Source organism: Ruditapes philippinarum, unplaced genomic scaffold (genome assembly GCF_026571515.1).
Source record: "Ruditapes philippinarum isolate M1 unplaced genomic scaffold, ASM2657151v2 ctg64_1_1_1_1, whole genome shotgun sequence".
Lineage (NCBI taxonomy): Eukaryota > Metazoa > Mollusca > Bivalvia > Venerida > Veneridae > Ruditapes > Ruditapes philippinarum.
Genome location: NW_026859760.1, coordinates 32182 through 59881, shown reverse-complemented (window position 1 = coordinate 59881; position 27700 = coordinate 32182). Strand labels below are relative to the sequence as shown.

At 33.2% G+C, this 27700-nt stretch overlaps 2 protein-coding genes across 3 annotated transcripts in view; both read right to left on the bottom strand.

The window, feature by feature from the left end:
- Positions 1–27700, bottom strand: part of LOC132757827 (carbohydrate-responsive element-binding protein-like) — a 70998-nt gene that overhangs the window by 28872 nt on the left and 14426 nt on the right. For both annotated transcript variants that reach the window (XM_060749269.1, XM_060749270.1), the window contains exons 8-10: positions 26562–27512; positions 21685–21793; positions 1482–1615 (exon numbers count right to left, since the gene is read on the bottom strand). In XM_060749269.1, the coding sequence (XP_060605252.1) occupies positions 1482–1615; positions 21685–21793; positions 26562–27512 (1194 nt within the window). The remainder of the gene's footprint in view (positions 1–1481; positions 1616–21684; positions 21794–26561; positions 27513–27700) is intronic.
- Positions 22714–25271, bottom strand: LOC132757828 (tigger transposable element-derived protein 4-like). Its single transcript, XM_060749271.1, has 2 exons — positions 24068–25271; positions 22714–23790 (listed from the first exon to the last, which is right to left on the bottom strand). The coding sequence occupies exons 1-2, from the start codon at positions 25079–25081 to the stop codon at positions 23110–23112; spliced, it is 1695 nt and encodes a 564-aa protein (XP_060605254.1). The 5' UTR covers positions 25082–25271; the 3' UTR covers positions 22714–23109.

Sequence of the window (27700 nt, the reverse complement as noted above, 5' to 3'; positions counted from 1 at the left end):
ATACATAACAATATGATAAGTATTTCAAAACATATTGATGTATTTTTTATCTTGTATAAGGGAGTAATGATTTGTACACTACAATATAAAAGGCATCTTAAAACATATAGACATATATTCCATCTTGTGTACAGTCTTATACCTCATGATGCAATAGATATCTCTACAAGAAACATGGCAATGCCATGAAACCAGGTTTTCAATTATCACCATTTTAGATAAATATGTTGTATTTGAAATACAAATACAAGCAACAAACAATGTAACTATGTGCAATGTAAAACATGAATAATGTAGGAGGAATTGCCACTGAAGAAGTGTTCACTATATATTCTGTATAAGGAAAAAAACAAAGGGCCATAATTAGGTCAAAAATTATCCAATCACAAAACCCCGACTATGTGCCAGGGCACTTGATGACAAAGCTTCTGTGAAAGTTTGAACAAAATCCGTTGAGAAATGTTGGACGAGTTCAGCACAGAAGAATTTGTTCACTATATATTGATAATTCTGTATAAGGAAAAAAAACAAAGGGCCATAATTAGGTCAAAAATTATCCAATCACAAAACCCCGACAATATGCGCCAGGGCACTTGATAACAAAGCTTCTGTGAAAGTTTTGTCAAAATCCGTTGAGAAATGTAGGAGAAGTTGCGCAAGATAGAAATTGTTCACTATATATTCTGTATAAGGAAAAAAAAACAAAGGGCCGTAATTAGGTCAAATATTATCCAATCACAAAACCCTGACAATATGCGCCAGGGCACTTGATAACAAAGCTTCTGTGAAAGTTTGGTCAAAATCCGTTGAGAAATGTAGGAGAAGTTGTGCAAGATAGAAATTGTTCACTATATATTCTGTATAAGGAAAAAAAAAAAAAGGGCCGTAATTAGGTCAAATTTTATCCAATCACAAAACCCTGACAATATGTGCCAGGGCACTTGATAACAAGGCTTCTGTGAAAGCTTTGTAAGTTTGAACAAAATCCGTTGAGAATTGTAGAGGGAGTTCAGCACAGAAGAAATTGTTCACTATATATTCTATATAAGGAAAAAAAACAAAGGGCAATAATTAGGTCAAATATTATTCAATCGCAAAACCCCGACAATATGCCCCAGGGCACTTGGTGACAAAAGTTCTGTGAAAGTTTGGTCAAAATCCGTTGAGAAATGTAGGAGGAGTTGCGCACAGAAGAAATTGTTTACGCCCGCCCGTCCGCTCGCCCATCCGCCCGCCCGCCGACATACCTCAATCCAATAACCAGTTTTTTTCTTCGGAAAACCTGGTTAAAAACACAGAAATATACATGTATATTCATCTTGTGTAAGGGGTAATGATATGTATACCTTAGGTCTAAGCATACAACAGATACCTTGTAACACATTAACTATGTCCATTTTCTGAAGGGGCGTCACAATACCTCTATTTTATATATATATATATATATTTTTTCTCAAAAAGTCTGGCCAAAAAATACTCACTGAAACAGGAAGGGTCATTGTGGAAGGCTGACTGGTTTGTAATGTCTGTACTGAGGTGGGTGCTTGCAACTGAGACAAAACAGTTCCTCTCCCTCCCTCCTCCTTTACACTGATTATTGCCCCTGGATATGTCCCTGAAAATATACAAACAAATAAAGAAATTAATTACCTCCCTTAGATATTCCCTATAATCAACTTTTAAACCAATAACTTTACTCAATCATTTGCATTTTTCGGATACCACATTATTGGTTCGAATTTGACAATTGAAAGAAGTGTTCCTTTTAGACCACATGATTGTGGCCAATCATACGATATTCATTTGCTTTTGACTCCATCATTCATATCTGTGATGGCAATGCCTACAAATTCATCTTTTTCTTTACCTTTACAGTAGTATCTTTCCTTTCTACTCCTCCTTGAGCTTCACACCCTGGAATTTCACTAATTTACTACATTATTCCTTTTGTAAAACCAGTGAAGAAAAAAAAACATCTCCATATTTAGTAAACATGACAAAGAGACAATATAATCATTGAGTTAAAACATTTATAAATATTGCTTATGTCCCTAAAAATATTATTGTTTTTTACTTATTGTTTGTCTGGGTTTTGCACCAATTTTAAAGGACTTTTTTTTTAAAATAAATAGTCACAGGCTTTCCTGTATAACCATTTCTCCAAAGGTGCCTGACAACATATCCCACATGATTTCTAATTTAGGGGTGGGAGACATTATTGACAATTTGACTCAATAGAGTACATTTAGATACATGTACATTGTCACAGAAATTTCAAATTTTAAACCCTGTATATACAATAATGTGCTTCTGGTCATGGCTTTACATTTTATAACAGAGCCCTCTTCCAAATTAAATTTTTATCCTTTAAATCATGCAGATTTCCAAAAATATTGTAACTTAAACGAGATTTTTACTTTCCTAAATTTGCAATTTCAGCAAAATAATTTTTCCCCAAAATTGAAGGCTAAGATCTCTTTCAAAAAGAAAAACAAACACCTGAATTGTTTCAAATTCTATTTGTAGAAATTCTGTCATGATATAATTATATTGATTTTTAAAGCTTGTTTGTATTAAGTAACCTCTTATATTAAGATACAATATCAAGTGTGATGTTATTTTTCATGCTAGATTTAAGCTTGTCTATATTGGCGGGCAACATATGCCCGACACAATCTGTTTATGTTTTCTTGCTACTATCTTGAGACATTCATACTTCACAATATACTTTAACATTATCAACCAGACAATCTGTCACATTTATATATCCAAATAAAAACAAGAGGACCATCTTGGTGGCCATAGATAGCTAACCTGAGACACATAATGATCTGAAAAATCTAATTAACTGGGAAGAAATGGGTTAAACAACAGCAGATGCAGAGATCTGCCAAGAATTTGAAAGTACTGGGATCCCGGCCAACTTGGTCTGAAAATGATGGGCCATTTTGACCAAAGTATGGGCCTTGAGAAAATATGTAAACATTGACCTAAATGACTGTTAAAAAGTTTGTAGATAACTGAATTTCCTTTGTACTGGAACTTAAATCATATTTTTTTCTTTGTTTGTTTTTTTTTTGATTAAATTTACGGTAGTAGAAATGAGTACTTGTGTGGGAAAGGGATTATGAGAAGAAATGCGGTAAGTAGATAAAGTGAACAAAAGCTATAGGGGAATGGATAAACTCAAGAATATGCATAATAACAGGGGAATGGGTAACGCGTTTCTGTTGGTACCAGTTTTGACTGGATGACTAAATAACCCAGCGGACAGTTTGTTTTCTTTTAAGTCTGGCACAGATGCGCCCTTGGCCCTTAGCTGCTGATTTTCCTGCGCCATTCTCTTTTATTTTGCGCCAAGGGTGCAAAATCACGTCCTTGGCAGATCTCTGCAGATGATTTATAACTTGGGCAGTCAATTAATACCTCAAGCTTTGAAGAGAGTTTATTTAGTGGTGATATCTAACAATCAACAATTTTGAAACTGCCTAGCTTATATTACATTCTACCAATTCTATTACCTAGCAAACAGTGCAGACCAAGATCAAATGAGTCCTTTCCCCCTGTTTATGTTCTGCACTGTCTGCTATTCAGTATGTATTCATTTTGAATCCAAAACTGCTGAACGTTTTTTTCTTGCATATCAGACATGCGTTTCCGTGAGTTTTACCCATGCCAGAAATTTCATCTGGCATGGGGGGTGCCCATGGTTCATACCAAATTCTCAAATCAAAATTCAAGGACTTTTCAAGGACTTTTCAAGGTAAAATTGTCATTTTCAAGGCATTTTTTTCCCCGATTGATCTTATTTAAAATTATACTTTTACAACCATATCTGTGATATACATTTTTATTGCAATTGATCTTATTTAAAATTATACTTTTACAACCATATCTGTGATATAAAACATGTAAATAAAACATGTGTATTTCAATTTAAGGTTCAAATGACTAGAATTGCAAAACAGTGACTATATTTAGAAAATCAGCACAGTCAGTAGAATATATGAACACCAAAACTGTAACATATAGGTGATTGAGTAAATTCACACAACTCTTTCTAGTTTTTCCTTTCTTTTTTGGATTTCTCTTCCAATTTCCTCAACTTCCAGTTTCTTTTCTTTGAAGCCCTTTCTTAGAATGTTTGATTCAGACACAAATCAATGATTACTAGAAGTGGGTGGGGGTGGTATTGTCATGTCATGCACAGTTTCCGTTGTGGATTGGGATGGCACAATGTTATTATTTGAATCAGATCTACTACAATTTTCAGTTTTGACATTTATAGTTCCTTCCTGTCTGACAAATGCAAGGCCACACTTCGTCAATGACGACTTGATGTCTAGATTTTTTAGGTGCTTTGCACCCCTCGCATGCGATGTTAATGCACTCTCTCCCATTTGCGACAAATCGATGGTTTTCATACACATTGTACATTGTGCTTTTCGTGGGTCTTGTATAACTTGTTTTACCCAACTGTATTGTTGAAGCCATTTGAGCTGAAACGAACATTTCTTAGTGTATTTTCCCATTTTTTACTTCGCAATGGAAGCTGACATTTTGTACACAATTTGCGATGACGTCATACACAAGTGCTTGTTAAAATCTGTGCCAAAACCGTAACGCTGGCTAAACACTACTAAAACAGATCCAAATGGGCGCACTCAATCGGGCTGCCTTCGTTCACATGTCCGATTTGTAGCGGAAAATTTGCCTGACCTTTACAGCGACAGGTTTTATACCCTTTTGGATTTTCAAGGCATTTTACCGAAATTCAAGAGGGTTTACTGAAATTCAAGGACAATTTTAGTGTTTTTTCAAGGCAACCCTGAATTCAAGGACTTTTCAAGATTGAAACCAAATTCAAGGACTTTTCAAGGCCCGTGCGAACCATGGGGGTGCCAGATGAGTCGCGTGCTGTACAATGGCACGCTTAAGATGACATCATTTTATCGTTATGAATGAAGTTGTAATTCATACGCTGTTGTAAAAAAGTAGTTACGGTTGTAATGATATAAATTTTCATTGAAATTAAAGATAAAGAATTTAAAATATAATATACTATGGTAGAATATGCAAGAAAAAATATCTGACATATGTTTGCAGTTTGGATCGAAATATCCGTCCCTCAGTCACGGACAGATATTCCTATCTGAACCGCAAAATATGACAGATATTATTAGTCCAGATTGAGAGGAAGGCAAATCCCTTTTTTTATATTTAGAGTTAAATTCTGTCCACTCGGATGAATGATATGAAAAAGAATGACCAACAGAAACATTTTTCTCTGAACCAGTCTTACTCAATTTCAATTATATTATTAACTATATAGGTAATGATTATTTATGATTTATGTTTATTTCTTAATTAAATATTGGGCATGAAACTGACAAAAACACAAGATGTACATAAATCTGTCTATTAATGTAAATTGCTTATATTTATATATTAAACAGGTTTAAAGTTTTTTTTAAAGGTATTTGGAGTATACTCACATAACTCCGGGTAAATCAAAGCAGCATAATCTCCTATACTATTCTCCATTATATTGCCTTTGTTTTATTATTTATAAATGTTTAAACAATTATCACTTTCATATCTATTCTTGATATAATAAATTATTCAACGTGTTTCCACCAAGATTGACACATTTCATTACTTTCTCTTTTTGTTTTTGCTGTAAAGTTCATCAAGTTTTAATAACAAACTAAGAAGAAAAATTTCAAATTCTATTTTCCTACGATATCCTCCTTATAAAAAAAGATAAAAAATTTACAAACACAATGAGTTTTTATCAAATCAAAATATTAAGTTTTCAAAAATTTAATCTAGATTCTAAATGATAATGCTTATTGAAATAGAAAAACATTACAAAATTTCAAACTGGATTTAAAAATTCATTCCCTGTCTTAAAGCTATGCACTTTTTTTATCTCTTAGTAAAGAAAATGAAAAACGCTATCTTGTGTTTATTATACTGTTGTATCACCCATACATGTATGTTTTGGGTGGCATGTATACAACAATAAAGTGTGTGTAAGTGTGTCACTAGAGTGCAATCATTATACCAAGGTTAAGGTCACACTGTATTTACTATATAGTTAACATGACTGTGTCACTTGATGATCACACATGATTCAATTCATACACCTCGAAATTTCTTCAACATGTACATGTGCTTAAGCAATGAAAACATGATGATGCAATCTAAAGTGCAACTGCTGAAATACTGTAATATGCTACCTATAATTTAACATTGAGAAAAAATGATGAAATAAGTGGCATAGACGCATACATTTATCCCTCCCAGACAACTTTAGCCCAAAACCTGACTACACCCTCTGCCCCAAGCAAAGTTTGCATGATATTGGACCGAAATGCTAAGGTCATAGTTTTAATATTCAACTGAACAATCTCCATATATGTTTAATTGTTGACTTTGCTGTATTCATTTGTGAGGTCATTGGTTTTGGGGTGCATTAGGTTTAAAAGTGCATTAATCATTTAATTATTTACTTAATCTATCATTTGAGCACCAAAGAATAATATAATTGCTAAATGAAACTCTAGAAAAGGAACGATAGACCATTGAGTCAATTCTAAACTAATTGAACTTAGTATTCTATATTGCAAGAGATCCTTTTTGTCAGTCAAACAAATAGATGACTTTAATTCAACCTTTTAGAACTTATAATTTTTTGGCTGAAAAAGGGGGCATAACTTTGCTTTTAAAAATTAATTCTAGGATTATCTGCCAACAAACATATACAACAAATTTGAAGTAAATAGCTTTTATAGTTTATGAGAAAATGGACCTTAATAATAAGCTTAACTAACGCTGACATTAATGCCAACGAGAGGATCAGACAAAAGCTCCGCATTTTTTCGCCAAAAAGTGAAGCTAAAAAACAAAATTTCCGACTGTTTTCATCAAAGTGCGAGAAGACATTTTATTAAGAAGATGATGCAATACCTTCAACTGTGAGCTCCCATATTGCTGCACAAACAGAAGTAATTCTTCATGTTTAAAATGTGTGCAAAAGACAATTACTGTTGAAGAGATTTAATTTGTGCAACTGTAGTAAGACCAACAGGTATATAGAATATGTTTCCGGATTGCACTTCTTGTTAGATTGAGTTTGAAATCACTCCAACCCTGTAAACACCATATACCCAAGAAAAAAATACAGAAATGCATTAATTTTGAGTTTATTACTGTAACTATTAAATCGCACAGTTCAGAGGTTTTACAGCAATACTCTATTAATGTGCAGAATTTATGGATGATGACTGTATAAAAGAAAATTTATTCAGAACTACATTCACCCAGTTGAGAAACAATTTGCATACTGTCATACTTGTACAATATATTTATAAAAATAAACAATTTATTCAATTTTTTATTTTAATGCTATTTACATTTTCAAAAGAATTTCATTTTTCATTAAAAAATTTTGCCTGGGTTGAACAGGATGTACAATCATATAGTCTATTGTTTGGGAAAATAGTTAGTGACAGTTTATGGTAATCACCGCCCATAACATAACACAGTATTAAATCTTGTTTTTTGTTGATATTACTTCTACTTTAGGCCATCTTTAGCCCAACATTACTTTGCATACAGTTGTTGCAAAATTATATCCAGTTCTTAGTTTTTTTGAAAAACCTTGCAAAGATATTTGAAGCGGAGAAGTTATTCTTTATTTTCACTTTGGAGCAGTAGTAATATAGCAGAGCATCAAATTCTGTGCAGTCTGTAGCTAAATTTTTGTATTTTGATACTGAAATTTTTAAACTTGGAATGGACTGTTACAAGTTCAAAGTTACAAGGGCAAATCTATTGAATTCAGTAGGTTAACGGCTTAGAGGTTTGGTTGCAATTGAGCACCATTTTCAGCAGCAGTGTTTAGTCAAATTATATTAAGACATTTATAGATTTGCATTCCTGCAATTGACGCACTTGCATCGAAAAACGAAAGGTTCGGTGATGTTTAATGGTGCACATACAAGGAATCCACTGGACAATGATGTACCCTGAATGTCTGAACTCACAATCTAGCACCTTCAAAGGTCTTATGACCAAAATATGCAATAGAGTCACCGTACCAGTGCTCAACCAGTTTTTCACAAAAACACATAAAAAATTTTTCAGAACAAAAAGTTTGCTGGGAGACTTATTTTTGTTACAAAGCTGGCCCTTTCAAACTCACAAAAATCTAAAGCTTTTTAATTACACAGATCAGGATACAATTTACCACAGACTTGTACATAGGGTATAAAACCACTATATTTTTCAAGCAACCAAACCAGTGCTCGACCAGGTGGTTTTATCTCTATCACAACTTTTATTTTTTAAGAACAGATGTGACTTTTAATGTTCAATAATTCTATTTCAAGAATATTTTGAAACATTTATGTTGTAGTGTCTATAGGTGTAAATATGAGAGTAAGTATGATACGAAGGAAATGCTATAAATTGACAAATAAAGTATTTGTAACAGTTTTGGAATTTACATTTACTGGGGCGTTTGAGATTACTTATTCTCATATATATTTTACTAAAATCACTCTGTAAACATAGTTAAGTGTGATAATTGTTGTAATATACAAATTGTCTACGCTTTTAGTGGTGTGTTCCCGATTTGTTTCCATACAGCTGCCATATTTGTTTATATGTTCATAGCCCATGTCTTTTTATGGAAAGCAGGGTTTTGATGGTTTTTGGGCACTTTTCCTATGGAAATCAATTTGAATCATAAGAGTAAAGGCAATTTAACAAAGTATTGTCCACATTTGCCCTGCATTATCATTATTTCAGTGTTTTAAATAGTTTTTACTGCTACTTTTATTATAGAATTGAAGTTTTGTTCGGTTTAATATTGTCTGCAAAATGGCATAAATTATCTTCTACCAAACTTGGAGTTCTTGTACACGGTGTACAGGTAAAAGGTCAGGTACAAATAGCACACACAAACTCCCAGGGTATTTCCACTTTAATGCATAAATCGTACACAAATAGAAGTATTGGTCGAGCACTGAGCTGGTCGAGCACAGGTACTGTGACTCTAGACCATAATACCCTGTCAATTAATTTTATAAGTCATATATTGGTTCCCATTTCAGTGATAGGCAGCATGGTATATTTATGAACGCAAACAGGAACCAGTCTTAAGATATTCCTGCTGGCAGCCATTGTTATACTAAGACAGTAAGTAGAGGATAGAAGGCAAAACAACTCAACAATATAACATTTATATCTTTTATGAAAATAAAATTATTTCTCACAAGTCAAACAAAAACTACAATTTAGTTGCGTAAACAATGTCTTTTAAAGGTTTTTATATTTCTAGCTCTGGCGGCCATATTGTTTAGCAGACATGAACCATTTTAGCAATTTTCAACATTTTTGTACTTAAAACAGTTTTTGCACTTTTGAAAATATTTGCACAAATATTCACAATTTGTAACTCAGCAAAAAGGTATAGCTTACAGACTATTGATTTCTTTCCTTTTCATCTCCTTCACTATTAAAATGAAAATAGATCTTGACATTGACTGCATTGAGGTAAAATATTGCACTGTACAACTGTATGTACTCAGATGTTAGTAAGTCATTCAGTGATTATATAACCGAGAACCTTGATGATTATATAACTGAGAATTTTAAGTTTCCATACTGTGCAATTTAATATCACAACTCACTTAACATAAAGATTTATTTCCTAATTTGAATACTTCATGTAATTAAACACTCTTCCGTAGCATACTTCAAAACTATATAAATTGTTTCAGAAGTAAAACTGACTAAATACAAACATCATATATAGAAGTAAAACTGACTAAATACAAACATCATATATAGAAGTAAAACTGACTAAATACAAACATCATATATAGAAGTAAAACTGACTAAATACAAACATCATATATGTTTAATTGTGACCATAACTGTATTACTTTTGGACCTTTTTCATGCTTTTTGTTATGAAAACAATATACTGGTACTTTCTACCATAAGCATATCAATAATGCTCTTAAGATGTTAGCTTAAGTAAGGGCAGATAACCCTAAAACAAGAACATCAACCCCAATTATTTTTCGCTAAAAATGTTTTGGTAAAATCAAGCCAAGTTTATTTAAAATATTTGGTCAAATCAAGCCAAATTTACTTTAAATGCAAAGTTCACTTAAACTCAGCCAAGTTTATTTGTTTTGGTTATTGTAATAGATTACGCCAAGATAACTTACAATGAGCCAAGTTTATCAAAAATGTTTTGGTAAAATGAAGCCAAGTTTACTTAAATAGCCAAGTTTTAATTCTTAAAATGTTTTGGTTAGAACATGCCAAGATTACTTAAATAGCCAAGTTTTCATGCCAAGTTAAAATAATTCTATAACTGCCTATATGTCTGTATGAAATCTACAGCAAAAAGAATGCATCACTTTACTACCAGCACTTATGAACTACCACTATAATCCTATATGTTTGTGAAGGCGATTTTCATTGGACAATAGACTTAATCCGAAATTAAGAATATTTTGTGGTTTTTCCCCGCAAATCCCCAAGGGAAAAAAAAACTTTAACAGTTTTCAGCTTTGAAAATAAAATCAACAGGTTGACTTTTGTGACCCGTAGAGTGCACTGTGAAGCTAAAATGGTAAAAGTTTGTATGGCAGGTTTAGTTTGGAAAACCCCATATTTGCAGAGTTCCGGATAACTTCTATTCTGACAGTCATTTATATCATGATTATTTCATTCATATATCTGTGATAGATATATGAATTAATTTTAATTTTTTCATGAACCGAGGGAAAATGCATTATTTTAATATTAGAATTAAGAATTTTGACAAGTTATATGACATTAATTTCATGACCAGTTGTTTGTAATATATATCTTGCTTGCCTTGTGACTCTGTTTATATAAGCTTACTACCATTGATACAGAGTTATATAAACCATCAGAAGTCTTTATAAATAATGTGAAACTTCATGACCAAGATGATACTTTAAATCTCATTTATATAAGATCATATACAAAGTAACTCTCTCATAAGAACATATACAAAGTAGCTCTCTCATAAGAACATATACAAAGTAGCTCTCTCATAAGAACATATACAAAGTAGCTCTCTCATAAGAACATATACAAAGTAGCTCTCTCATAAGATCATATTCACAAAGTAGCTCCCTCATAAGATCATATACAAAGTAGCTCTCTCATAAGATCATATACAAAGTAGCTCTCTCATAAGATCATATACAAAGAAGCTCTCTCATAAGAACATATACAAAGTAGCTCTCTCATAAAAACATATACCAATTTGCTCTCTCATAAGATAACATACACGAAGCAGCTCTCTCATAAGATAATATACACAAAGAAGCTCTCTCAAAAGATAATATATACAAAGCAGCTCTCCCAAAGAACATACGAGGGCTGTTCAATAAATACGCGGAAAAGTGTCGTTATTTCCTTATTTTACAAGTTAGCTGAATAAAACTTTTACAGTAATAGAGACAAACATTTTTTGAAAATATACAGCAAATATTGCCGTTGTGGCATGAATCACATGTTAATAATGGTCGTTATGGTAACCACATGTAGCGATTACCGGCCCACTTTTGTTCATTTTTACAAATAGTCACTGGTTAATAATGACGTCGCATTTTAACGTTTACCGTGCGATTTTCACCAAACTTTGCATAATTTACGCGCAATATGTTGTCGTTACGCACATGACTTCATGTTAGTGTGTGACGTCATTTAGGCGTTAAGCAGCCATATTGTTTAGTGCATATGCGTTAGAATGGCATTGGAACAACGCTCTTCAATAAAATTGTGTGTTTTGAACGGCTTTTCAAAGAAAGAAACAATGTTAAGATTACAAAAAGCATATGGTGATCAGGCAATGAAGAAAACAGCCATGAACAAGTGGTATGCCCGATTTCTAGACGGCCAACAAAGCATCCATGACGAGAAACGCAGTGGACGTCCCAACGTAACGTCAAATCACGTCGCTGTGATAAAGGAGCTGCTTGACAATGATCCTCGGATAACAATTCGCGAAATACACGAAAGATCCGAATGTAGCATTGGCACAGTGCATCGCATTATTCTCCATGAACTCAATATGAGACGCCTGTGTGCCAGGTGGATTCCTCAAATGTTGACGGACGAACAAAAAGTGGAAAGGGTGCGGTGTTGCAATCAATTTCTCAGACGCTTTCACAGGGAAGGTGAACGTTTCTTGCAACGGATAGTGACTGTTGATGAGACATGGATCAGCCTATCAGAACCTGAAACGAAATCACAGTCTTCTATGTGGAAAACTCCAGGATCGCCTTCACCTAAGAAGTTATTAGTCGGCCCATCTGCAAAGAAACAGATGTTCATCGTCTTCTTTGACGTTGACGGTGTGATACTGAGCCACGCGGTATCCCTGGGACAGACTGTGATGGCGAAGTATTATTCTAAGGTGAATAAATTTATTTAATCTATAATAAGATATTCATTATTATGTCAATACATTACCTAATAATTATTTATAATTGTGTAAGTAATTATGAAAATAAATTATAAGGACAGTTTACTTATGATTGTATTTCTTTATGCTTTCAGATTCTGAGACGCGATTTTATGAGGGCGATGAGAAAGAAGCAGGCCACGAAAATCGCCGACACGGTATTTCATCAAGACAACGCACCGTCTCATCGTGCAGCCGAAACACAGTAAACAATCAGGAAACTCGGCTTCGAAGTCCTCGAGCACCCGGCCTACAGCCCTGACCTCGCACCATGTGATTTCTTTCTGTTCCCAACACTGAAGAACGTCATGCTGGGAGAACACTTTGATGATGTGAACGAGTTGTCCTACGCGGTGCAATTTCAGAGATAAATAATGGCTCCTACTTTAATAGTTTCATGTCATGGATCAACCGTTTTAAAAAGTGTGTTTCTTTTCGAGAAGGACTAGGTGCGTGTTTTTAGTGACTCTCATACATGCGTTGAGCGTGACGTCGTTACGACGTTGGGCCGGTTTCACTGCCATTGCCTTAGAAATACTTGAAATTTTAATTTTTATACGATTTTATTGAAATTTTGTGTACATGTTTATTATATGTTTATTTACATAATGTAAAGAGAACGTCAATTTCCTATGAATATTAAAGATATGGCAGCACCTTTCTGCGTATTTATTGAACAGCCCTCGTAGAAGCTATCTCATAAGATAATATACAAAAAGTAGCTCTACCATACTCATAAGATTATACACCCAAAGTAGCTGTCCCATAAGAACCAAGTAGCTCTCTCATAAGATAACATAATTATACAAAGTAGCTCTCCCATTAGAACAAAGCAGCTCTCTCATACGATATCATATACCAAGTAGCTCTCCCATAAGATAATATACACAAAGTAGCTTTTTCATTAAGATAACATACACAAAGTAGCTCTCTTTAACAAAGTGGCTCTCTCATTAGATAATATAAATCTATAAAAGTACCTCTCCCATAAGAACAAAGTAGCCCTCTCATTTAATAAAATTCATAAAGTAGCTCGCTTTTAAGATAATATACACAAAGCAGCTCTCTTATAACAATTACATTAAACTGATTTATTTAAATTGTCTATAAATCATCTTCATCTTTCATTATGTTTGTAATCATTGCATCAATGACATATTCCAATGTATTCTTCTGTTTACCATTGGGTGTCTGACCTTTCCTGGCCTCATTGCCATTTTCAATGCTCTTTTTGTTCACTGAGCACAAGCTTGCCTTTAAAATCAAATCCAAGCACTCTTTAGACAGAGCTTTGTATACTGATACAGCTTTATCCAAGTTATCTGCCTCTTCAATCTTCTTCTCTAGGAAAGCAGTCACCTTATTTTGTGTTACAGGAAAACAGAATCCCAATTTTGCGACAAAGTTAATGTAATCATTTTCTTTCAAAGCACTAGTTTTTTCATGATCACAGTTTGTAGCTATTATTTTCCTTACAGAATCTGACCTAATACTTGAAGAGCTATTTGCAAAGTCTTCTTTAGTATGATCCATGTTTGCTTTCATTTCTCTATTGCACTCCGAGCCAATATCAGATCCATTGGGAGAAATAGCTGTAGTGCAACCTAGAGAATTGCTAAAAACTTCTTTCAAAGCAATGTTACCATTCACAGATCCATTGTTTTCATCCAATCCATTACCTTTCACATTTAATTCTGTGTCTAGACCACTTTTATTTTTCAAATTCACAGAATAATCAATTGCTTCATTTTGTAGTTCCACATCATAAAAATACGAATCTACATCACTGCTTTGCTCAACATCAGTCAATGTTGTATCATTCTGAGGGTCTAAATTCTTCCAAACTTGTGTCAAGCCATCCTCTTTAGATTTTAAAATATTACTGGCGGAATTTAATTGTACATTTAAGTAACTATTGTTTTCAGTATTGACAATTGCAAAGTCCTTATTTTGAGTTGATTTCAGTCTCTTAACTTCCGATGCCTTGAAGTACTCTGTTTGATGTTTGGCAAACAAAGAGTCTCCATCAATGTACTCAAAATCGGACTCGCAATCTTCATATGGAGCATAAAATATACAATCTTCTTCGATATCAGTGTCAACAGTATTATGTAACTGTATTTGTAATGAATTTTTAGACAAGTTAATTGGCATACTAGTATCAGACCTACTTTCAGCAGTTAAATCTATAGCATTATCAATATTGTGACCATGTTTTCTCTTTCTTTTTTCTCCATGTTTTCTAGTTGTGTCATTGCCTTTTATATCATTTCTTACCTTGTCCACATTTGCTGCAATGCAATTCATCTTTTTACTTGTAAACACCCTTTCAGGATTGATCAACCGTTGCTGATATTTTGGTGCAGAAGTTTCATACAGATTATAATTTGTATGATTAACACCAACCAAAAAATGCTGAGAATCATCGTACACACCGCCCTCGTCAAACGTCATGTTTTGTCTGAAACGACTACCAACTGTATCATCAAAATCTGACAACACACCTCTTGCGTATGTCGGTCTGTCCGAACCATGAAGAAGGTCGTCAGTAAATCTGTCTTTTGAAATCTCAAGATGAAAGTTTTGTTTCATCCATGATAGGAACTGTTGCACTGTTTGAAACTCGTTTAATTTTTGCAAAATCATCAAACCATTTTGTTTCAGAATTTCATCGTTTATATGCAATCCAAGTGAATGTAAACAGAAATCTACCAGGCAAATACCTCTGAAATTCTGTTCATTTCTATCATGTATTTTTCCATGCGTTTGATTCCACGAACTAATGCTATTTGAATATTTTGTGCCAAAGTTTGAGCCCCAAGATGTAAAATTTCCTTGCAGATCCATTATATCATAACAAATCAAAATGTCACCCAAGGAAAATTCCCCTTTTAAGTTTAAGGCTGTCTCCCGATAGAAGCAGCACTTAATTATAATAATTAATTTGTATCAAGCAAAAAAAATAAACATTTTTTGGCACATGTCATGTAATGAATAAGAATAGCTAAATTTCCTTCACATTTATTGAAGACAAATATGCTTCTGAATTCAAACTATCTAGCACAGCAACTGTCATAAATAATTGTATATGTTTTGTCTTCAATACGTTATAATCATTTATTTACAGACAGTTCTGCCTGACCCATTTATTTATAGTTCTGTCCAATTTTCTCACAGTCATGAGCAAAATCTCACAGTCGTGAGCAAAAACTGCAATGATTTCTTTCCATTTTAACACAAAATAATATCTCTAAACAGTATTAAATTGCATCCTTGCTTGATCAATATTCAAAATGCGATATTCCACAATCATAGTCGACTAGATCTTGACCTTTTGAAGTTAACACTATTGGTTATCACAATTTTTAATTAACATTTCACCATGCCATATGTCCAATATCTAGGTATCTCCTCACTGATCTATTTTATATAGTAATTCAGCACAACGTTACAGTTTCACCACACAAAATAAAATAGCAAATATCTCAATTCACCACTTTTACTTTAAAGGATATTTATATATTTATTAAGTTACTGCATCAACATACACCACACTTCAAATGACTACATTAACTTAATTATAAAAGTGCATTTATCGACAATGTGTAGACAGAATGCTTGCTAATATTTAAAAAAAAATATATACAGAGCTTATTTCTTTTAAACATCTGGCTTACATACTAAATTTATACTTTTGCAGGTTATAATTAGGGTTTATTCTTTTTAACTGACATAATACATTTCTATGTTATAACATTTCTTTATGGTAAATATATATCTTATCTTTTTTATAATATTTTCAGTGAATATTGTAATGGTCAATACAGAATATCTCCAGATTCATGTAAACCTTTATATACGTTTAAAACTTCTTTAACAGATAGTTGTAAAAAACTGTCTTAAGGTGCACAATTAAAGTGATTAAACCTAGCCTATGGATTGTCCACAGAAATTACTGAACCCTTGACCTTGGGGGGGGGGGGGGAGGAAGGAAGTTTATTGGTTTAGCCTAAATCAAATGGTAAAAGAAATATTTCCAGTTCTATCACATCAAAAAAAACCCAGTGGAGTCCCTTTAATAGACGGGAAAATTGTAAATTTCATTTCTTTCCAGAAATCATGTAAATCTTAAATCTATATTCCTTTTATCATATTATTACATGTATAAATATAGTAAATATTCTACAACATTCCAATTTAAAGAAACTGCATTATTTGAATATGCATGATTATCCATAAAAATATATATTGACTGACTGACTGATAGATTAGGAGGGCATATAATTTTACGCCTGTCTGTTCGTTTATCTGTCTGTTTGTACATGAACCAGAACAAGCTCTACCTGCCAGAATCATGTAGAGGAGCAACACTCAAACTCAAAACCCACAAACTTGAGGGGGACATAGCATTCATTCAAACATAGATCTTGTGAAGGTTGTATAACTACAGTACTGGACACGCGAAACCCGCACAATTCGCGTATTCGCGGCGAACTCTCATGCTTTATAACGCGAGCGAATTCGCGGCAACTTGAGAAAATCGCCGCGAATTCAACTCGCGGCGATTTTGCCGTGAACATTTGCCGCGATTCGCGGGGAATAATACATGTTCATTTGTATAATAAATGTAGATCTATTTATAAGTGTAGTCTGTGAACTTGAAACCAGATATACATGTACAAGTACGAAAATTAATTAGTAGATCTACATGAAGTTGTATCAAGAAAATCTTGTAATTTGCTAAAATGCCCTTTCTCTATTTATCTTTGATGCCAACAGCAAATATAAATAACCACGGCGAAATCAAATAACACTGTTAAAAACTTTCCGTGAATGGCGGAATCATGACCTCAATGTATAAATGCGACGCAGTACAAGTATGCGGCTCCATCTGCAGGTAAATAGTGTGCATGTACACGTGTAAAACTATTTTTAGGGGGGTGGGGGGTACATATTGAGTTTAAAGTAGAGATATAAATATAATATATGTGTAAAAAGATATTTAGTTACATAAAAAGATACATAATTGATACGACATTAACTTGTTCATTTCTAAATGTAGTGGATCACCGGGACATTTCGTTCTCTCGGGTGATCATTACTCAATTTATTACACGTTTGTAAAAAATAACACACGCAAGATTTGTCTGCTATAATTTCTGAATGGCGGATATTTGCACCCCTGTTTTAAAAATGTTAAAATATTTCATTGTTAGTTACCGAAAATTATCGCCGATTGTTGAAATTCCATAGCGCTAAAAGACACAAAAACACTCGCGCAAAAAGAAGCATCATAAATAAAAGGAATATAATGTTTCCATTGTTAAATAATAAATACAAAATTTACACACGAAATGACCTCTGACAAATGACTGGTCGGCTCTTCTGAAGAATCTGTGAATCTTTGATGTTTACACACCTGTAGTTGTTGCCGAATCATCAAAGAAATGCCGACACTCGATTGACTTTCACCTCTTTTTTATATATCAGAAAAAAACTGTCATTTCTTTTTGTCAAGGAATGATTACACATGTTTAATTATTGCTCAAGTAAAAAAAATGTTGGATATTGATTGTGTCAATTATTGACATATTATTAATCGTAAGTGCATTTTGATTGTGATATTTTATTTACATTTTAATGATCTTGAAGATATTGTGCAATACTTGTGTCTGCTATCAAAACAATAATGCATATGAAAGGATATTTTTTCGGTCAATTTTATGACCACGCTTCTACCAGAAATGTTTTATTGCATGGACTTATAGTATTTAATCAGTGTCGTCAGTCATAAACAAACGAACATGTACCCCAAAGCACATTAAAATTACCACATGGTAAACTAGTGACCATATAAATGCTTTACAAATATTCATTAATTTGAAAAAAAAATTTTAATCCCGTTTCCACACCTTAATTTGATACGTGCTATTATTAGTTAATTCAACTTAATTGCCGCGCGCATGCAGTACTGCGTGACGTAAGGAAAATATCCTTCCCTGGTTGGTCGCTATTTATGTAAATACTTTAAATAGTAACACCCTAATTTTATGCACAGAATGCCCTCATGAATGATCACTCGTTACTTTACATATTAAATGTGTGATTTAACTCCGATTTTATTTTTTGTTTTCGAGGGAATTTTTTGGGTCAAATGCCCTGGCTGATTTGGCGGGAATAAAAAAAATCTGATTTGCATCTTGCTACTCATCACCTACTCATGCACCTGGCATTTTTTACTCGTGAAATTGAAGGTAAAGAATGTCAATTTAAGTGATAAAACTTTTACAATTTTCAACAATCATAATTAGCGTATTAGACGTAATAATTAGTTACACCTGTGAATCGGTGCTAAATGTCGCTTTGCATTGTTCTAAAAATAGAATATGTGCGAAAGTAAACAATGGATTTATTTACATTTGTATTATTATCAAAATAACAATTGGACAATTTGTTATCGTGCGTTCTTTGATGTAGTACCAATTACCTTTTGTAATTTCAATCTCGTTTTATTGTTAACTAATTTTCACCAGCACCTGATTGCTTTGTTTTAATATACAAAATGTATACGCTGTACATGTTCAAATGCTAAATATTTATAAATATACAAGACGTTTACAAGATTTTTTTAAAGTTTTCAAAATTAAAGACCACGGGAATTAAGGACCAAGTAGTACTTTCTAATACAATTATTGCTGAAGATTCGCCGTAAATTACGGCGATACATCGCGGCGATTTTTCGTGACCCGCCACGAAATTCGGCGAACTTGCACGCGGCGATGTTTTACCGCGAAGTGTCCCGTCGCGACATAGACTACACTCGCGGCATAACGCGACTTTTGCGGGTTTCGCGTGTCCAGTACTGTAAATGGTTATATATATTGAGATTTTCATTGGATAGGAAATTTTACCTTACATATGTTACCATTAGAAAGATTAGATCAGATTGATAATTAGATAGATGGAATGCTCTATAACTTTTAGCTATCATAGTTGGTGTGACATTAACAATAATATTTTCTATCAAATGTATGAATCAATGGATAAAATTATATGATGCTTTAAATACACACTGGTTTTTTGGAGGGGTTGACTTCAGTGGCTTTTGTATATTGTAAAACTATGTGACCATTTATATATTGCAGACCTATTATTATGTACACACCGTCTCTACTGGTGGTATGACGTGTGGTGCGACCTTATTGGCACTTATATTCACTGACTTAAGTCAAAATTACAATTTAATAAATAATGTAGGGTTTTACATCACATTCATAAATAAGGGGTCCAATGAATGCACAATAAGAAAGTTCGGGTACAAAGCCCAATTTTATGGGATTCAATATTATATAACTACATGTATATACTGACAAAGATGGCACCGAGAATCATAAACACAGTTTGTACCTTGCAGATCATTTTCTTGATTTGGTAGGCATACTCATAACAAGGACATTTAAATTCATTTAGTAACAAAATATTAAATTATCTACCTTATTATATAAGCTAAAGTTTGTGTTTATGAAAAACATCATCATGTTTTTTTTCAAGGACTTTTATTCTTTTACTTTCAATTTGGATTTTTTTCCTGTGGATTTGGAAAAAAATACACTAATTTCAATTGGGAATATGACCGAATATGACCGAATATCAGCTATAAAATAAGCCCCAAAAAATCCCAGCTATGTTGTAGAACATTTTTTTTTCTATTTTATTTTCCTTTACAAAATGAAATTATTAACTGACACAATCAAAATTGAGCCCGTTAATCAAGTCTGCCCTTCCTGTTTAATAAATATAAATTAATGAATGAAATTATTTACTGATATAATCAAAACTGAGACGGTCAACCCTGCCCTACATGTTTAATAAATGTCAATTAATGAATGAAATTGTTGACCAACATTATTATTGCAATATAAATGTAATAATCTAAATTTGCCAATGGGTATGTTTTATGCCAGTTAATCAACACTGCCCAACTTATTTAATAAATGTAAATTAATGAATGAAATTACTGACCGATGTTATTGAAACATAAGTAATAATCTATACTGCCAATGGGTTTTTTGTGAGTACACTTGGACGCAAGAAGATAATTATTATAAAAGAAAGAAGATTTTTGTATATAATTAATTATAGGAAAGCAGGTCTTGTGTACTATTGCATTATTACCTTTGGTAAAACGGAGTTACCTTTCATGGCTACATTATAAAATACCTATACATATACAGATTTGAGTACAAAAACACTCAAAAAAGCCAAGGACAAAATGTTCATAGTTATTAAAGTGTACTTTTAACAAAACTAGATCACTGCACAATATTTCTGATTTTAATTCTCAGCACTCGGCAATAATTTTATGCATGACAAAATTTTAATGAAGTATGCAATTTTCAATCCCTAAAATAGCATATAATCTGTCTGCAAATCAAAATTTAAATCTTTTTCTTTCCTTTAAAATTTCAAATACCATTTCAAATCGTTTAAAATTTCTGTAAGAAAACAGTTTTTATCAAAACATTAACTAGCTGAATTTGTATAATGGATTTGCCCAGCTTTGAATTTGGAACAGTCCATTCAATGTTAAAAGGATTTCAATATAAAAACCCAAACATTTGAGCTACCAACAGAATAATGGATTTATCTCGCTACAGTGTTAGAGCAGTACCTCTAGACACTTGCAGAAATCATGATCTCAAAGATGAAAAATATCGCTTTTTTGCAAATTCTTACATTTTTCGACCATCATTGTATATTAATCGGTGTGAATAGATAATTTTAAAATGCATTTTGGCAAGTGAAAAGGCTAAATTCAATTAGGAATTTTTGTCGAAGAAATAAGAAAGAATTTTTTTTCTATTTGGTTTCCAAACAATGGCTATAAAATAGGCACCCTTACACCCTTTGTATAAATCATGTGTAAACTACAGAGCCATCTCTGAAGAGCGGCCCTCCGAAAAAGCAATAACACCCTTCCATCAACAATAATAATTCTTCCCACAAGTAAAACTTTACAATATATTAAATTTATTTTAAACTCTCTCCAGAACAACACCTCTTAGGACCAACCAATATCTCTGTAAACTGGTCTTCAAAAGGGTGGTTCCCCTGCAGAGGTTACACTGTAGAATACAAGAGCTCATGTTCAGACTTACCAGTAGTTAGCAGCTGTGCAAGGTATGAATTCTGTTGAGAAATGCTGGACTGGGTGGTGGTAGGTGTTGGCGCGAGAGGACGCTGTTTCCCACGAACTTTGAGAGGAGCCTGAAAAAATATCATAGTAATATAGGTCAAATGTAAACCCTTAACCTGCTGAATTTTGTTATTAATGTTCACGAACTTCCTTTTTTTGGAACTGTCCATTATCAATTTTGGGGATATCAGGATGAAAGTTTAACGTTGTTTGGACAACAGTATAAAGTATGGTCAGACTGCACCGAAGTGCTTGGCTCTATATTGGTTGCAAAGGCTAATGACTTTTTAACAACAAAATTTATCAAATATATGTCTTTGATATGTATATGTGCAGCTCTGACCGGCTGATGATAAGTATTCACTTAACAAGTCCACAGAAAGACGTGTTGACCTGATGGTTTTATGAAGGCGTGATGTTTCTTTAAAGATAGGCATATAAAATATATACATTTTTATAGCCTGCAGTATATGATATAAACATTTATAAACTTACTTTTTCTGTAAATTTATAGCTTTTCTGACCAGATAAAAGTTTTTGAAGCTGAATTCATTAAAATGTGTCTGACAGTCATACTGTTAAGACGGACATTTGTCATCAAAGTGATCAGACTGGTCAAATTTCTAGGACATTCTCAAACCAAGTTGCACTTTGCAACCAAATCTAGTAATATTGTAACAGACGAAAAATAACCTCAAAGAATGGTAAATATCTGTGAAATCTCTGGGGAAAAAAAAGGTCATTAAACTTTGGGTATTCCAAAAAGTGTTTTTGATGGAACAGAAAAAATAAAAACCTATGAAAGTATAGTAAAGATGTACATAAATTTTCGTTATTTTTTTCCAGAAAAACTTCATAATTTGGAGATTTCTTTCCCCACCAGTTTCACAGTATTGATTCACAAGGGGAAACAATCGCTGGTTTATATTCATGTCATTAATTCATTCAGTGTCTAAGTATGGCCATATAAATGAAAATTATGTAATATACAGTCAAAACTGTCTTATGTGACCCTACAGGGGACTTTCTTCAGAAGGTCACATAAGACAGGGAGTCTCTTAATACAGGTTTACAGTAAAACATCCAAACACTATTAAAATAATACTAATACAGCATAAACGTTTAGTGTTAAAACATTTATTTATGATAAGAGCAGTAAAAGTGTGTACAGTTAAATTTGTATACATGTAAATTGCTATTGAATATTTGATTGTAAAATTGATTATTAAAAATTAATGTTAATATATTAAATAAAATTATTAAAATGTCAGAATTATATTGTTTCTTTACCATGTTAAAAATTTATACATTTACAATGTTATTGATATTTAAAATTCATGATTATGAAACTAATAAAATAATGCCAGAATCACAGTCTGTCTTTCATTTAAGTTGTCCTATTGAAAAAATCACTTATTTTTGACTGTTTACTTTTGCTTGCAACTAGACTTGAAAATTCATCCTCTAGTTTTGACAAATGGTACATTATACTGGCATGTCCATGTTGCAATGCATAAGATTTCAGTTGAAACACCATTTCATTTGCTTGGGTCAGTGATGGAGCATTTTGCATGACAGACCCTTGAGCGTCATCCATCTCTTCAATTTCATCTTCACTGTCATCAGAATTTTCCTCATTTATTTGAGTCAATATGTCACATACAGGTTTGTCCCAATTAATACTTTCTGTATCACAAGTGTGAAGCTGATTATCAATTTGTAGCAAATCATTGAACGAGCACCCAAAAATTTCATATGACATTTTTAGGGCAGACAGTGGAACATCATCATCATCATCATCCATAACATCTTGATGTTGTTGCTCAATACCTAGTGTGTTACTACCAATTTCAATTTCATCACTTGCACATACTGATTCATTTTGATCGATTTTACTAAAATCATTTGCAAACCCTGATTTTTTAAAGCACTTTTGAATTGTTAATTCTGTCACTTCATCCCAAGCATTTGAAAGCCAGTAGATTGCATCTAGGATACTGATTTGTTTCAGTAACTCAGTTCCTCCTAAGCTGGGCTGCCTGTCCATTTCTTTCACAATGTGAATAAGCTGAAATATAAAGAAAAATATAAGGGGGTTAAAATTTCCACAAATATCATGTTGAAATGATTGTCATTAAGATTGGACATCATTTTTATTATTATTATTATTATTTTATAATTAAAATAAATATTCTACTGTATTTAAGGAAACAACCGACAAAATTTAAGTTATTTAAATGAATAAAAAAAATAAATTTCTACTGTTTTTGTTATGATAGATATAAATTCTACAGTCATTCTTTGATCAAGCAATATGACAACAATTGAATAAAATAATAAAGTACCTGACGTTTCCTTATTTTGAGTTTTGTAGCCTGGATTATTCCCTGATCCATTGGTTGAGTAAGGGAAGTGGTATTAGGTGGCAGGAACTGGACCTTGACGTTGCTCAGATCCATATTTGGGTGTGACGGGGCATTATCAACAAACAGAAGAATCTTTCTTTTATCCATTTTCATTTTCCGATTAACATTTTTGAGAAAGTCTTGGTAAATTTTACCAGTCATCCAAGCTTTTTTGTTAAAATAATAATCAACAGGTAAATGTTCTTTCCTAATTCTTTTAAAACATCTAGGCTCCTTTGATTTGCCTATGACAAGGGGCTTTAACTTTTCACCAGTTAAACTGGCACAGAGAGCAACTGTTATCCTCTCTTTTGATCGTTTACCGCCGGAACAATCATCACCTTTAAAATGGAAAGTTTTTCTTGATGTATCCAGAAAAAACAACCCTGTTTCATCCATATTAAAAATGTTATCAGCAGAATAGTCTTTACACAGATCTGGAAGTCGAGATTTCCATTCATTCACTGTATGCTGCTTGACGTCACCCCTTTCACCACTCATGCTTCCGAAAGAAATATTGTTGCGCTTAATGAAGCTTTCTAGCCAACCATTTGATGCTTTAAATTCAAAAATATTTAATTTGGATGCAAAGTCTAATGCTTTTGTTTTTAACAAAGGACCTGTAACCACAATTTTTCTTTTCACTGCATCCTGAAACCAAGTCAAGGTTAAGTCATTGATTTTCTCGTTACCAGTTGCATGTCTCCGACGTTTAGAATTCAACGGAACATTATTTTCAAAGTCCGAAATTACTTCCAATTTACGTTTACGAAGGTTTTGGATTTGTGTTTTTCCAACACAAAGTTCTTCTGCCACTTTATACGCCGGTATTCCTTTATCCAATTTTTGTAAGGCTTCATATTTCTGTTGAAGATCTAAAACAATACGTGTTTTCTTTCTTTCCGACATTTTTTTTTCAACGAAACAGGAAGTACGAACAGAGTTGTCTTTCATAACATAGTCGCTAAAAACAGTGCTTAGCCCGTTCCGGACCGTTCAAATCACGGTCGCTAGTCACGTAACACGGTGAGTCGTTTAATACAGTGCAACTTTATAGCCAAAATCGTTGGGCGGACCCAAATAGGGTCACATAAGACAGGAAGTCGCTGAATACAGTGGGTCACTATGGCAGTTTTGACTGTATATATATAGTAACATATAATAGTAAGAGAATACATTCAGACTCATTAAACACTGGTAAATAAAGACTCACTTCGAGAAAATAATTAAAGGGAGATAATAACAATGCATTTCAACAAATTAAGCTTCTTGCACTTACTTTTCCTTACACTTTATTGTATCATTTAATGCTACTTATGTAATTTAAAGTTTATAGTATTAAAGCTACTATCCCACACATGGTGGTTTCAGTGTTTTTGAAATAAAATAAATAAAAAGATATAATTTCACCACAGGCTCATATATTTATATGGAACTAGATGATTAATATGTCTTGCTCGACAAAAAACCATAATAAGTTATGCATTTGCACTTTTACATTCTAAAATTTTAAACCGTTGCAACGTTTTATTTTGTAAACATTGACTTCAATTAGAATCCTATATAAGCACACCCGTCAACTGGTTACACGAAGAAAAGATGGTTGCGGGTAGAACTGTTGTGTGCCAGGAAAGTATTTTTGATTCTGCAATCAATACTGTTAGTAAGTAATTCCTTTAAAAAGTGACATAAAAGAAAAACATATTATGTTAATTTGGTCTAAAACTGACATTTATCAAACCTGCAAACAGCTGTTCTACTCGCTACCAGTTAACGGGAGTGATAAACAGCAGTGTTTATATCTGACTCAAAAGAAGCATAACAACTGCGGCGTTTAAACAGAGTAAAAGCTTATTTAGGAAAATAGTAATATGTCCCAAAGTCCCACTATTTGCTTACATTCACAGATGCCGAGCCAGGAAATTTTTTGTTTTATGAAGGGAGTCGTCAAAATTTGATTTATAAGGGTTAATTATTATGCATATGTGGGTTGGCATTCACAAGTTCTTCAGACTAATCAGAGTGGGGTTATGAGTTAAAATTCTGTTGATTTTCACTTTTTTTTTTGAAGGTTTTTTTTTGCCAAGTCTGAGGATCATGCCAACAATAACTGTACATATTTTCAAATATATCATTCTGTAAAGATTCCATGACAAGCATGACAAGGCCGCGTATCTACGGAATACAGTTTAACTTCATTCGTTTGAATACCTCCCTTTGCTCCAACTCACCATCCGTTCAAGGCAAAATCCTATATAATATATATTGATTTACCATGGATTGCTTAAATACCGATCGCTGGGCACCGATGACTCGAACTATTGAATCTGATCTTTAGTCCCTTTGGCAGCAATATATACCTCAGCTCAATATTGTTGTTAGTCTATTAAAGAAACACGTGAATAAAACATTGATGTTTAAAACATATACTTACATTTGGTATAATAAATCCAGCTTGATCTTTTAACACTCTGCCTTGCTGATCCGCACCACCCGACATATCTGCCCTTTTCTGTATGGGCGTTTGAGTTTTTTGGCTAACGTTCACTTTATTTCTAGTACTTTGGTTTTCATCAACACTCAATGCTTCAAGAATACTAGTTGTTCCAATTTTTCCTCTTTGCTTTGGTTTGGAATTATTTTGCGGAATTTTTTGTGAATTACTAGCTCCTCCAGAACCAGAATTTGGACTGTTTGCATTAATTAATCCCAATAACAAAGAATTGTCTGTTGTTGCTGGCGTGTTTTGAGTTTGTGTGTGACTCAACTGTGACTGAAGTTGACTTTGAGATGCTAGCTGACTTTGCTGCGTCTGCAACATAGTTTGTACCTGGAGTTGATTTTGCGTCTGCTGCAAAGTCTGCTGCTGATTTTGCAAGCCTTTTAGTAACTCCTCAATGATGTTTGTGGCATTACTCGAGTTTAAGATCACATTTTTTAATTGTGTATTTTGTAATAACTGTAAGATCTGCTCTTGCTGCTGTTTCTGCTGCTGCTGCTCTTGTTGTATTGCTTGCATTTGTTGTTGTTGTTGCTGCTGTCGCTTCTGCTCCAGCTGCTGTTGTTTCTGCAGCTGGAGCTGTTGTTTTTGCTGCTCCAACTGTTGTTGTTGTTGTTTTTGCTGTTCTTGCAACTGTTGCTTTTGTTGATTCTGCTGTTGAATTAATTGCAATTGGTTGAGAATAAAATTGTCTGTGTCAACCATCATTTGTTGTGCTGTGTCACCCACTGGACTAGGGGTAGGTGTGGCAACTGGACTATCAAATAAGCCACTATTGCTGGGAGTGGGCGGAGTCTGTGGAGACATGGCCAACTGTGGGGACGGTACCATTGATGTTGAGCCCATGTCAACATCCATCGAAGACACCCGAAGAGACTGGCCAATCTAAAGGTAAGAACATTGTTATATCACTTTGTTCCGTTATAAGACAAGTTCTTTAAAACGATTTAAAAAATACAACTTAACAAACACCCCTATAACCTGCCAATTGATTAAAAGGGACTTTGCATTTTCTAATTTTCAGGAGCTATCAAGCATTATGTGTCATTTGTAATTCTGTTCAGGTGCCCACT